The 14,943-nt window shown below is 40.4% G+C and overlaps 1 protein-coding gene across 3 annotated transcripts in view; it reads left to right on the forward strand.

Moving 5' to 3' along the window:
* Positions 1–14,943, forward strand: part of CACNA2D3 (calcium voltage-gated channel auxiliary subunit alpha2delta 3) — an 829,919-nt gene that overhangs the window by 239,258 nt on the left and 575,718 nt on the right. For all 3 annotated transcript variants that reach the window (XR_002136724.2, XM_074313124.1, XM_074313125.1), the window contains exon 4: positions 14,758–14,817. Coding sequence is in view for 2 of the 3 variants with exons in the window: in XM_074313124.1 (XP_074169225.1) it covers positions 14,758–14,817 (60 nt within the window). In the remaining variant the exon portion in view is untranslated. The remainder of the gene's footprint in view (positions 1–14,757; positions 14,818–14,943) is intronic.

The raw sequence follows: 14,943 nt of genomic DNA on the forward strand, positions 1-14,943 counted from the left end.
AGCCAGATTGTTTTCCAAAGTGGCTGCATCATTTTACAATACTAGCAATACTTTCACTGTGAGAAAATGTGATCATATTATTCATAAGCAGATTTCTGCACTTGAAAACTGGTACATTAATTCACATTTCTGAGTTTCTCCCATTGATGTTTGTTCTAACCACTTTATGGAGCTATAATATCCAATACAATTCACCATTTTAGGTGTATAATTCAATGATTTTAGTAGATTTGCCAAGTTGTGCGTGTATCACCATAATGTGGTCATTGATGCACGTCACATTTTGTGTGCATTTTCATCACTTCAGTGAGATCCCTCCTCCCATTGCCAGTTATTGGATCTATCCTTATTCATTAATTTTATGATTTGTTGGCCCAGGTGGTTGCTGAGCCAAAGGCCTGAGAAAACTTTGTTGCTAACAAACATAAGATTGAGAATCTTCTATCAATTTGATTTTTTTTCAAGTCCCAGTGGGCTCACAAGCCCACTTTGTAATTTTGAAATCTAGAAAGCTCTGAACATTGAAAATCTTTTCATAACTCCTTTGGTGAAAAACCTGACCTGAACTGACATGTGACGATGCATAATATTTATTCTAAGTGTGAATAATTATGTCTTACTACAGAAATATTAATATTTGAACGTGGGGTGCTGCCCTAGCCCTCACTGGGGATGATTTGCAATAAATAGGTGATACATGAGTATGCATCATTTTACGTTTCTAAAATCCAAATAATCCTAAACTAGCAAAGCATACCCGGCCTGGTCCTTTGGTGGACCTGTGTTCAGCTTTAATAGCCAGCATCTCAGGGACTTTACTTGTTCTTCTTCCCAGAAAGCTCTTCCTCCAGGTAGTCTCTGGGCTTCTTATTATTCAGGTATTGACTTTGCAGGGATTCCTTTCCTGACCACCCAAGTGTGCATGTCCTGTCACTCTCTACCATGTCTCCTGGTTTTATCATCTTCGTGGTACTTACTTACCTGATGTGATCTAATACATTTGTTTTCTTGTTTGCTGTCTATATCCCTGCTGATGTGTACCGCTGCTACTGAACTGATTCTGCTCAGTGCCCTGTGGAGACTGAGCTGTACTTGACCTCAAAGGATGCCACTGAGGAGCTGCTATCAGAATACATAAGGCTGCCACCTTTCCCAGCGCAGCAGAAAGTAAATGCTTGGTCTTGACTCTTGTACCAACCTCCTGTCGCCATGGAGATGGAGACAGGAAATTCTCTAAGTGGTCTCCCGGCCTGAAAGGGAGGACCACTTGGCATGAGAGATATTAGACAATCATCCACTTTCAGATTGTTTTCTTTTTTCTTCAAAGATAGATTTTCATCCATGTTTTTAGGACAGGAAGAAAGTTGTGAGCAGAACATCAGTCTGCTTTTCTCTTGGTGGGTGAATAGATGGCAAGCATGCTTTCTGACACAGTGCAAAAGATATGAGAATGTGTAATTTCCTCCAAGCTAGGCCTTTTGCCCCTTGATTTACACCTGGTTTGAAAGCATAATGCTCATGACAGGCTTCAATCAAGAGATCATGGCCTCAATTTATTTGCATGTTGGATTTAAGTATCTTTTCTTAAGGACCAGTTGAGGCAGCTGCTAATGGCCATCTTTCGAAGGGCCTATGTCACTCCAGTGGGCATCCATTATGGCATCTACGGTTTGAGTCTTCATAATAGTTGAATCAAGGGAGAGTGCCTTGAGTTGCATTCTTAGCTCCATAACCCAGTCGCTGTGTCCCTTTGAGACTGTTTCTTGTCTGTGCAATGGGGATGTGGTAACTCCCTAGGGCATATTGTGTGGCTGAAGTGGACCAACATCGGTACAGTGCCTGACACAGAGAAGGGCCTTGATCATGTTCACTCCCATCTTCTGTATCTTCCTAGGACTCTTCATTTGCTCACAGTCATTTCGCTCCTTCAGAAATGTAAGGGCATTTAAAAACCATGAGAGTCCAACTATATTTTACGAATTTGCTCAAACGATGTAGAGTTACTGATACTTATTTACCTGCTTTTGATTCACACAGTGGAAATTTAATTTGGTTGAATTTATTGCTTCTCTGTGTGTCCGTTTCATAGTAAAAGAAGAGGGGTGAGTGTTCACAGAAAGGGGAACATGGAGTGTCAGTGCATTGTGCTGAAAGGAAGACTCAATTTTGTTTGGTCCGGTCAGAGCATCGGAAAGTTACAGGAGTTCAGACTGCAGGGCATGGGTGACGTGGAGGGCGTGTGTGAAAAATGATGACTGTTAGGAGCCGGCATGGCGTACAAATGAGGCATTACATAGACACCTGAGGGAAGTGAAGTTTTTGCTCTAGTTTACTTTGATGTAAAATGGATTCAGTGCTTCATTAAAAAAAAAAAAAATCCTCAATTCTTTTACCACTAGCATTTGTTCATACATCTACTTATTTCATTGTCATTTGGACATAAAGTTATAATTAAGAGTTGACAGAAGAGAAATAGAGTTGAAGCTGCCAGAGTAAAACATATGAATAACTTTCCATCAAAATGCAAACCTCACGTGTGACTTCAGTTCATTATCTGGGCATTAAAAGAGCTAGAGACACTTTATCCTTTAAGCTAGGTTCTCATCCTTGGAAATGTAGAAATGTTATGTCTGCTTCCGGAGGGTGAAAGTGTCATTTCTTGCATGCAAAAGGAACGGCTGTGTGTCCGTTTCATAGTAAGAGAAATAGAAGGAAAAATAACCGAAAGTGAGTGTAAGAACACACTTCAGAACCTGCCTCTTGGTTTACCCAGCAACCTGTGGACTCCAAAGCTCACGCACAGAGCATCACGTGAGCAGGGCTGGTTCTCTTGCCACCCTGCATTTTGAGTTGAAACAGTCATTTTCTTGAAAAGATCAGCAAGGTTCAGAGTGTTGGCTTCAGGATTTTATTTCTCCATTGCGGCGGGGAGGGCCTTTTTCGGAGGCCATTGAAGCAAGGGACTTGTATAAAAGGCTTGGGGACAAGATCCTGGAAACAGCCTTATTTTTATTCATTCTTGATTTCATCTGAAATAAGCTTGACACAAAATACATGTGGTTGCCTCTATCTTAAAGCAAAGAAGCCGGCTTGGTCCTATTTTGCAGGCCCTTCAAAAGTGAAGAGAGACCCAGGCCATTTGGATTTTCTGTTTTTCAAGGCCCCCATTATGTTATAAAATGAAGAAATGACAAAACATCATTGAAAATTGTGGTGTATTTTAAATATTTACATTTAACAAATTACTGTTTATTTTTGTATGTTTATTTGTTTGTTTTAGTAAAGAGTGTCTATACAATATAATTGAGCTCTTCCCGGGCAAATTAAGGATACAGTAAAGAAAAATGATAATGCACCATAGGCGTGAGGTCCAAGAAAGGGATGCACCTTTAAATGACTTCTCCTTCCAGTGCTATGGTTTCTATAGGACTTTACCTGTAACTGCTTTAGGAGGTAATGTGGAAACTCTAAGTTTAAGGTCCTTGAATTGGAGGCCTGGGCCCAATGGCTTTGAGGCCCCTGGGAAGGATCCTAGAGCTGTCCTGAGCTGGGCCTACAGCAAGCTTCCCAGTACAGTTCTTCTCACTGCCTTGTTAATGTGAGCATGTTTTCATCTTAAAGCCTGCCTTCACTCTGCATTTCCTTCCTGTTATGGCCCAAATCTCTCCTTCCTCCTCCTTCCACCACCTGACCTTCCTCCTTCCTTTTTTCTAAGTTTTTTGATATAGGAGGCCAGACTTCTTTTTCCAAACTTCCTTCACTTCCACTTCTCTGCTGTCTGCACTTTGGCCCTTGCCCCTACCTCTGCTCTGACCTGGTATTACACAGTCACCCTCTGGCTCACCCCGTCAGGTTTGATCAGAAAAGCAAAACACCTTTTGGGTGTTCCAAGTGGGCAGGGATTTAACAACAGGAATTTAAAGCTCATTTGATAGTTGGGAGAACTGGGAACATGAGGGCCAGGGAAGACACTGCCCAAGTTTATAGATTCAGGAAGTGCCCAGGTCACAGGGAGTCACCACCGGTGGCCTCAGCTGTCTTCAGGCACAGTGGGTAATTCTCAGGAGGGCATCTGGAGGACACTGGCAGAAGATACCTGTCATCTGCAAATGCCCACGTACTTGGCCGTAGCTTCAGCTGGAGAATGCTGGCGTCTCCTCTTCTTGCCTTGCAGTCGCTCACAAATCTAACGTGAAGCCGTGCTGGCAGAGAGCTCTAGAACATGTAGCATGTAGGCTTCCAGCTCACGCTGTAGAAGGGACAGCTTACGTGGTGCTGAAAATCAACAGGCACCAGCCAACACATACCCTGAATCACCGGATTTTCTGTCATTGTGTTACTGGGTCTTACTGTGAGATTTTGCAGCATCTGCCTGCCTTTATTTTCTCAGATGTTCCTCCTGAGCCCCAACTCCCTCTCTTCCCATCCTTGGATATCTCCTGGGGGCACTACTGGGTAGTGGTGAACAGCACCAGAGCTAATGACCTCTACTCCACTTTCACCCTCATTTTCTAAGTCCTGTCGGCCTCTGAGTCTTGCAGGTTCTCTTTCCTAAATAGCTTTAGCATGCCTTTTCTACAGTCTTTCTCTTTATTGCCTTGGATTACCTTTTGACAATTTTAAAAGTCTGGATTACTTTCATAATATCTAGCTGCTTAAAACTCTGCAGCCTCCTTATTTTCCACCCCCACGCGATGCACTGAACTACCTGTAATTGCCTGACTATATCAGGTTCTCTTTTGCCTTTGGGCCTTTCACTTGTAGTGTCCTTATCCTGGAATGTCCTTCCTCAGTTTTCTGGGCTAACTCCTGTCGTTCAGGTGTCAGCATCGATGAGACGCCTCCATGTGCCCCCGTCAGCCAGGTCTAGTTGATCCGTCAGTGGGCGTCCATAGTATCCCTTGCTTCCTCCTCTTGGAACTTTTATCACATTGAGTTGTGGTTCTGTTGGTTGATTTGCCTCCCTAGACTGTAACATCCTCAAAGGAAGGAGATGCATCTTATCACATTTATATTCCCAACCAAACACAGTCCTTGGAACACACACAATACAGTTAATATTTGGAGCATCGGTCGTGTTCTTGGTACTATTTTAGCGTGAAGCAAGTTACTGTTTTATTGGAGGTGGCGTGGGGATTGAATCTTAAAGGAGGAGTCATTTAAGCAGCAGAATGAATGATAAGGGTGGGACAAACATCTGAGGATCTGGGAAAAGAACATTCTAGGCCAAGAGAATAGTAGGAGTGGCAGAGACAAGTATATGGTGGTCTGGGGCCAGAAAGATGTCCGGGAGTCTGGGGCTTGTAGGGGAGGGGGTGCGCTGAGGGTGCAGGGCCGGGTCACAAGGGGCATGTGGGTCTTGATCATGATTGACGGGAAGTCACTGGAGGGTTTCAAAAGGCAACCAACGTCAGAATTATTCTTGAAAGTCGTCTTCTGGCAGTTGTGTGGAGAATGGACTGTAGGGCCTAGAGCAGGAGCTGAAGACATGTTGGAGTGTGGGGATTCCGCAGGGAGAAAGCTGTGGCTCTGATTAGGGTTGTAACAGGGAACAGGCGAGGTGATGATAAACGTGGAAAAACATGGGCCATTTCTAGAGGAATTGCCTACAGGACTCACTGATGGATTGGGAGACTTGTGGAATGAGTGGCATTAAAGTTAGTGGTTTCCCTGCTACAGCCTCTCTTTGTTTCAGGTTTATCTCCTTGCAATTTATTTTTTAACACTGCTACCAGATTAATGTAAAGATGACTGAAGTTTCAGAACTGATCATGTCGCTTTTATGCCCGTCAGACTTCAGCTCCCATCCCCGCTGTGCACAGGACGTGGTCTCCCTTCGCCGTGTTCCTGGCCCCTGCTTGTCTGAACCTCACTGCCCCCCTTTTAGCACCCTTCCCCCAACACCACTGACCTTCCCCATTCCAAACCACCTGCCACTCTGTAGGCACATGAGGCTTCTACCTGGAGCCTTTGATGTTTGTTCTTCTGTCATTTTGCTTGGCCACTTGGCTGACCTCCACTCATCCATTCACTCAGGCTCACTGTCACGTCATTTGTGAGACCAGCCCCACACTGGTGCCCCCGGCCCTGGCAGGGTTATCTGCTCCCTTCCTTGAGTTTTCAAAACACTTGAACCTCCCTGCTCTTTGGTTTCCCCATGTGTAAAGTTGGGATGTTATCTGTGCTTTCCTGTATAGAATGGTGGTGAGGATTTAACTGGATTAATTGACTAAAGCACTTGGAACAGTTTGACACTATGAAAGGAAGTGTGAAACCCACTAATTGTTTGCCGTTATCAGCTTACACCACCTCCTGTGATAGCCCAGGCCACATTGTCTTATTTCTTGCTTCTCCTCCCAACTGAGCTATGAGAGTGTGGGTGAGCTTCATGGCCTGAGCCGCTAGCATAGTGCTTCTCACCTACTTGTCACTGTCATTATCATCGACAATCAGAAGAGCTAACATTGATGGACATTTACTGTGTTTTAAGAACTTTTGCCCAGAGTATTCTCATTAAGTAGCTGGAGCCAAGATTCAAAGTCAGGCTGTCTGACCCCAGAGCTTGCTCTCTGGACCAACATGGTGGTTCTCTCCCAAACTGAAGTTACCTGGTAAACATCTGGATGGATGCATAGAAGGAAAGCATATAACGGAAATTGAAATAGATTTTTCCCTGTATCAAATTTACATAAAAATCAATTTGAGTAGATAAAGTGTGAGTGGACATGGGAATTGTTCCACATTTGTCCAAGTTCAAGGAGAAAGGTAATTTTCCTTTGCTGGCCATGGTTGGGGCCCCAGGGCTGGGAACTGCCTGCCACACTTACCATCCTGCCACACTCTGTCCTGTTCCATGTCTCACAGTGCTATTCATCAAAGGAACTGGCTTTGGCAAACAGCTTAATTTCTGTGATTGTGCCATTCTGAGGACATCAGTCAAACCTTTCGATAAAGGCCCTTGCCTCATTCCATTTTCAGCCTCAGTGATCACAGATTTTGCTGCTGAAGCTGAAAGAGAGTGGTAGATTCTGCACACCAGTCCTTAAGGAGCAGGTGCATAGCCACGTGTTTGAGAACACAAGGTTTGGAGGCCTTTCCTTGGCAGCAGAATTCACTTTCACATAACCTCCATGTAACTGTGAACTTGAGTTGTTCCAAGTTCTCCCCACATGACAGCCAACTGTGGCAGGCACAGACTCTGTGAAGTTTCCTTGTTCCAATCAAGCTGTTTATGCTGGAAAATCTCATCTCTTCCCCTGCTCCGTCACAATAATATCTTACACTTGTGTGGAATCCTTTAGGAAATGTTTTGTGTGTACATTCTCATCAAATTCACACACAGAGGTATAGACTAACTATGATATTTTTTCAGTTCATCAGATAAGAAAATCGAGACTCAGGGAAGATAAGATTTTCCCAGGGTCAGGCAGCTGGTGAGGAGGATGACCTGATTCCAACCCTTGTCCTTGGGCTCTGAGACTGTTCTGATTCACCGGGGCCATCGTGCTTAAAACACCAAAAGCTGCTTGAGAGCCAAGACTCAATGATGAGTCTTGGTGTCCCCTTTAGTTCCTGTTGCTGTTCTGGTTACTTAATAGGTTCTCAAAAAATACTTGTCAAACTAAACTGAACAAAAGTGATGGGAACTTGTTGCCACCAGAAATGGAAGCTCTCTGTAGGACAGACTAGCTCACCAACATGCTCACCTTCTTCACTTGGCTGTGCCTTATCGTATCTATCTTGTTTTAAGCAGATGTTCTCATCTTCCATAGCTAAATGGACAATACCTTCAAAACTCTGCCTATTGTGGGTTCCAGTCAAAAATCTCTGCGTAGGTCCTGGAGAGGATGTAAGTAAAGGTTAGAACATAATTTTATTCACCACTGTCAGAGCCCTCAGTGATAGATGATTTCCAGTGTGTAAAACAAATATTTATCCTCAAGCTGACATAATGTCATACTCGTAGTCTTGTCCATCCTGACTACCCTCTTGGGAAGTTAATGACAGTTCTATTGCCCACCAAGGAATTAGTTCAGACATCTCAGAACTGAAGGGTCCTGAGGAAACTTTACAAGGTTTATGGTTAAATGGCCTTGATTTTGATAATCAAACTCTAAACCGTTCCCAGGAGGGTTACATAATCAGAAGACCGTGCTTTAAAATGCTGAATCACTTGGACAAATTACTCGGACTGAAAGATAATGTTGACTTCTCTTCCTAGCTCCGCCCCAGCTGCCTTGGCCCGTGAGCAGCCCTTTGAGCAATGTTTGGTTGTTTCCATCTTCAGTAGCTCTGCAAATGTTGCACATTGGCAAAGGTAGCCTTAGACGTAGGACTAGATTAGATGGCTTTCATTTGGAAATAGGCCATACACGTTGATAACAGGTATTAATTTAATCAGCCTGAAATTGATAACAGGTATCTCTTGTGGAAACAACGATAGTTGGTTATTGATTGTGGTCCTGTCTTCTGATGTAAATTCTAGGCTTATTTTGTCCTAAAAGACTGGGATAACCTCATGCAATCTGAAGCAGACAGAAAGAGGGAAGAGAGCGCCCTGCATACACACAAGATGTGTTTGCTCTATTGTTCTGTTACCTGCTTTCTCTGGAAATTTTATAGATTAGTTTTTAGAATCCACTTTGAGATGTTTGCTGTTTTTAAAGCCGAAGCAATCTTTGCAGCTTTCAGGCAGAAGGTCATTTTATACAAAATGGTCATTCATGTGCTACAAAGCTTATTTCTTCTCAAGGAACAAAGAAATAATGAAGGCTCCTTAGAGGCTCCTTTCTTTAGAGAAAAAAACAATCATCTTGATAGTTGGTGAGTTATTTGTGCCATTTCTATTGGAATTGAAAAGTAAAAACATTTGTATCAATAAGGATTACTGAATATTATTAAGCTCTCAGATATGACTACAGTTTTAGCATTTCAGGATGGAAGGGAAAAAAATGTCTTGGAGTTCTTCTTGTCTAATTGTGTCCATCTCTCTAGGTTATTCCTTTTGCCCTGGTTTGTTGCCTGATGGTTACCTCGTCCATGAGAGGGCCTCTGTGTAGGTCTTGAGATCCAGCTGTTTCCCAAACTTTTTCTTGCTTCCCAAACTTTGTTTGCAATGTTTCCATAGGCTGGAACACACTTTCAGCACCTTTCTTTCTTCTGGAAAAACCTCCTGTTCTCTTGTAGGGCTCAGCTTAAATGTCACTTCTCGGAAGCTTCCTGGACTACTGTTAGCGTTCTTTGTCACTTATCCCTTTATGTTGAAACAGCTATTTTCCTTGCATGTGTCCCTCACCTTCTGTAAACCACCTCCTGTTGTTTCATGGCTCACTGGTGCTATGAGTTCCACACTTTGAGAAATAATCAACCGATAACTCTAGCTACAAAAGCACCGAAGATTAATCTACAGTATTACAGAGTGATAGAAACTCTAGCCAGAGAACAGAATGGAAGGGATTTCAATGACAGAAGGAATGAAAATGTAAATTTGAACATTTACTCTTTGATTTTTAACTTAATGGTTGTTAAAAATTTTTTATTTTTTTGGGTTGTTGTTTTTTATTTTTTTTCTGACCATTCATACAGGAAGAGTGTTTGAAATTAGTCCTGGGAACAAATCAGTCTCATTTTGTCCAGATTCCTAGAGACATCTTTTGATGTGCTGATGGCATTTAATAAAGATAGAGATTTTTCATTTTGTTTCTGGGATCAAATGAGTTTGAAATCTGTGACTATAGAGAGGATTTGGGTTTCCTATGTTCTCACCTGTGTAGATGGTCAGCATGCAGAGTTCAAGCAGTGCCATGAAACACGATGCTAGGATATCATTAACCCAATGTATACGCTGGTTGGCGAAAGGTGCAACTTTTACTCCATCAAATTGTAACTTTTAAAACAAAAACCACTAAACCTAGTGTAAGGAAAAGATGAATGATGCATGCCACACTGGGATGGTTATGGTGGTAATTATTACTTCTTGATAACGCCTTTGGTTGTTTTTCTATGCATTTGGCTCTTTTGATTTGAAGGAAAACTCATATGATCTCCAACTCTGGTATTAATGGCAATTCACAAACTAGCTCCAAGTTAATTATCAATGCAGCTAAATCCATGATAATGATTATAGATTTTTTTTTTAATCCCCTGAGTTGAGCTTAAACATTCTTTGAGAAAGAATTATGTATTCATTCCAGAAAAAAAGGCAGTAAAAACCCTGGTATGAGTATTAAATGTTGTTGCAAAACATTAAATGAAAACCACTAAATGATATTAAGTGCTTTGAAGTTTTCCAATATCCCATTATGACAGTTTTACAAGCCAACACTTTTTAGTTTTATCATGAGAAATAGAAACAACTGTTTTCTTCGCTACTCCATATAGTTTTTATATTTGTTTTGCTTTAAGACTTTTAGTCCATAATTGTCTGCTCCCCTCTCCCCCAAATTTTAGGGATTTTTATTTAAATTTTTTTCCATTTGTACACAATTTATTCATTCTGACATAATCAGCAGGAGTCCAGTAGTAAGTTATTTTGGTTGTGTAATCACATTTTCCATTACGTTCCCCCACCTCTCACTGTACATTTCTTTCTATCTTTTCTTCTGTTAAGCCAAAATGACCAGGAACAAAAAGATGAAATACAAATAGAACAAAAAATCATTTTCTTCTTCTGATCCAATTTTTAGTTTGACATGGTGTCCTATTTTCTCCGTTCTGGACCATGACAGAAAGTTTGACCTCTATGATGTCTTTAACCCTAGCGGTGATTTAAGTGTTTTGGGGGAGGAGCTGGGAGACTGTGCATTCTGCAGTGTAGTAGGGAAAATGTGGGGCCATTGTAACAAGAAATGAGATATGATATTAAATGCAGTGCTTTAATATCCTTGTATCCCCCTTGGCAGTTTTGCCTTCACTTCAGCCATAAATACTATCCATGGTCCATGGCATCTAGCATTTCTTATCTACGGAGATAGCTTTTGTTTGTATTTATTTCAAAGAGGAGGAGTTACTTAGAAATATAAAAGTCAATGAAATGTACATCAACTCATGAATTACAGCTTTTGAGCTTTTAGGTGCTTTGTTCCAATTCTAGGATGTACATTCCAGTATACTGTTGTCAGTTTTGATGAGTAAAGAAATGTTTTGGGCATTAAATGGGGAGGGGAAACCTGTGGACAAAACTGTTTTTTCTTACCTCAAAGCTCAGTTTTGAATACTAGTCTTCAAAGCCATTTTTATTTCCAGTGCTCAGTTTTAATTAAAAACCACAGTCACAATTTTATAATTTCATCAGCAGATCCAAAAGGGGAATTCATACAAGAGAAAATCAACTTTATTAAAAACATACTGCCTTTTTAATAGGTACAATAAAATAACAGTTTTCCTCAGGTTCAGTGGCAGTTCCTTATATAACTAAAATATCAGCACATTTAAATTTAGTTTTCTTACCTACAAGTGATAATCAAACTTATTTTTAAAACATACTTAATTTGAATTAGATAATAAGGATATTTGTATAGGAAAGAGACATTATAGGTTGTTTTCTACTGGCAGACAAACGTAAGAGTTGGAAGTTGAGTGGTCTCGCTTTTTTAAATGATGATTCAATTTATTTTTATTTTATTAACAGTAGAAACGTCTGTCCCCAGGACTCTGTTTTAGCAGATTTATAACACATGATTTTCTTCTTAGATACTATTTCTTTTAACCCGTTTATCTTTATAAGAGTGTTGCAGAGGAAAGACCATCTATCCTTTGTTCTTTCTAAAAGGCACGTGGTTCTTGAGGTCCTGCTACTCATTACTATACTGTCTAACAGCTGAGCCTGTTCTTGGGGGCTTTCCCCCTGAATTATCCCATAAAATGTAGGCCTGTCTCTCATGGCATCAAAGAGCAGGTTGGGATAACCCCGTGGCTGACTGCACAAAAATATCCTTTCAAAAAACCCTGTTCCAAAGTATCCATTTGTTTTCCATGAGGCAACTATTATGTAGCTAACAGTTGACTATCTTTTTCTGAATCATATTTCCTAAAGCTTAATGGTGACTATGATGGGATGGTATCTTCATGGAAACAAGAAATGTGTGAGATAAGTTAAGTTAAAAAAGCCATGCAGCAAATTTAACCTGAAAAAGAACATAAAAACTGGCAGCAGGGTTCAAATTCTCATGTACTCACTGCTCCACACAGAGAACAATATTCTGGCTAATCTCAGTAATTACTGCAATTTTACTGAATTGTTTCTAGTGTGTTACCTTCTGGTACTCCATGTGTTGTATTACAGTATTTGTGGTTGAAATACATTTCATGTTATGTTATATTTGAATGTTATATGGTATGTATGATATACATATACATACATACACACAAATGTAAATAAAATGATATATATGAAATGCATTTCATGCTGTGCTCTTTCATAATAGTTTCAATATGCCTTTCATTTCCATCTTGTTCTCTTATTTTTTGGTCCTACACTGGTTTTTTGTTTTTGTACATTTACAATTCTTCACTTTTTCCAGTATTATCTGTCCTGGTTATTGTGAAATTTTATTTTGTTCTTATCTTTTGATCATTTATGTATTTCATTGACATTTATTCCCTGGATTCTCAGAATGCTTAGACACCATGAAAAAGCAACTTCTATGTGTTTAAGTAAATACATAAATGCATGACATTTTTCGATAATGTAAATATTCAGACATGTGTAATATTTATGTGTACTCCATAAAGCTCAATATGTAACTGATTTTATGATACATGCATAGAAATTCTAAGTCTATTACAAAAAGATTAAGAGAATGAACTTTCACAAATACGTAGATCTCTTATATCACTGCCTGTCACTCATCTGTTAGGGTCCACAGCAATATGTTTGCAAATTGTATCGTGCTCCCTGGAGGCTGACAGGCTTCATTACTGGGATGTTTCCAAGAAGACCATGATCCATTGAAGGCTGACCCAGTGAAAGCTTGGGGCCAACGGTCTACATAGATATTGTCTCTCCTTATTTTTCTTTCTCTATTTCTCATCCTCTCCATTTTATGCCTCTCTTCTGTAAAGTATTTCATGTGTCCCATCGTGAAAACACATATGTACACAGGTTTTGAAGAGATAAATGAGAGTTGAAATACCTTGGAGGGTTGATGGAGCTCATTAATCAAGGCATCAGGGATGCGGTCTGGGATAAGTGGTGGTTTTAGCCATTGGTTCTCAAATCTCGGTGGCATCAGGATCATCTGGAGAGCTTGTTAAAACAGATTGCTGGGCCCACCCCCAGAGCTTTTGATTCTGTAGGACGGGGATGGGGCCTGAGAATATGCATTGCTAACAAATTTTCAGGTGAAACTGATGCTCCAGTGGGAAAGGGCACACTTTTGAGAACCACTGTTCTGGGGTCACTTTATCATGTGTCTGGGATGAGGAAACTAGGCCCAGAGAGGAAGGGACTTGCCTAAGATCTCACAATTGTAATGGGTTGCATCAAGGCTAGAATTAGAACTAGGTCTTCTGTTTCCGGCCCTGTAATATTTCCTGGAGTCTGTTCTTTGATTGACCAGAGAAGGAGAAGTCCCTTCCTGACCAATGTGACCCCTTCCAGGTTCCTGTCTTTGTATAACACTGTCTCTGGCTGGCCTCTCTCTTTCATTGTATGGCCTAGAGAGAGAGAGGGCTTCCGTGCTCTATACTGGAGCCTAAAGTTATCTAAATATGTTTCAGCCTTTTCATTTTTATGTCTAATTTAACAATTATTCATGGAACATTTGTCTGTGGATTTGTGATCATTTGGAGATTAATACTAATGTCGTCATTTTTTGAAACAAGGCCTATTAAACTCAAGTCTGTATTCCAAGGAAAAGCAAGGTAAAGGCAGCAGAGGCTGCCAGATTAATGATGGAAAAATAGAAATGGTTCAAATTTTTACTTGGGTCTAAAGGTTTTGCTCTTAGTTCTATGAAAATTCAGTGAAATATTATTTAACTAAAGGAGTTTTCTGCAAAATCTCCTAGCCTATATTTTCATGGTGGGAAGTAACGATAAAAATAACTTTGGTAGTTGAATAATTATTAAATGGGACTTCATTAAGTATTTTTCATAAGAGTATGAATTGGTTGGATTTAGTTGGCTAATAAGAATAGCAGTTGTGTATTTATGATTACTGCTTATTGATTAATTTCAGTGATTTTCTTATTGGGAGGCAGATTGTCAAAATGGCATTGATGTACCATAAAATTCAAATAACTGTCACCTGATAATTACATACTAGAACTGGGACAGAAAGAATTGACCTTGAATGATTGAGGGAATTAAAATAAGTAGTGTTTTCCAAACCACTGGGGAAAAAAGTTAACCCACTTAAAGTTGGACTCAATTCAATTCAATAAATCTTGATGAAGGGCCTTCTCTACCTAAGGAATGCATTTTTCTAGGTAGGTTTTGGAATCCATATAGGACCTCAAGGGTCAGTGTCTTTAAATTGTTATGAAAATGGGTATAGAACATGTGTGCTTTATACACACATAACAATAAATGGTTTTTGGAAGAATGTTGTTTTGTGGAATGATGAAGGCAAAAACTGGATTTTGACATTGGTGTTATTATTTTCATTTTTATGGGAGCAAAGGCACACGTCACAGTGAACATGCCATGATATAATCTGTCATTTTGGGGCAGTGGAGAAACCTCAGTCTTTTCACTTTGTTGAAATGGGGTGCAGACCACACTTGTAATCCGTCATGTTGCTTTCTGTCTTTTCAGCGTCTTGTGGAGGCTGCAGAAGAAGCACACCTGAAACACGAATTCGATGCAGATTTGCAGGTAACTGATTATCACTTGAGTTCAGTTGTTTCCTGTGTTCGCTGCCAGAGGAGAAATTCTTGGTGTACCAAGAATACTAGGCACTAGGGGTTGGGAAAGAAAAGCTTTTGAGGAGGGAGTACAGTG

This window comes from Rhinolophus sinicus, linkage group LG10, assembly GCF_036562045.2.
Source record: "Rhinolophus sinicus isolate RSC01 linkage group LG10, ASM3656204v1, whole genome shotgun sequence".
In the NCBI taxonomy this organism is placed as follows: Eukaryota; Metazoa; Chordata; class Mammalia; order Chiroptera; family Rhinolophidae; genus Rhinolophus; species Rhinolophus sinicus.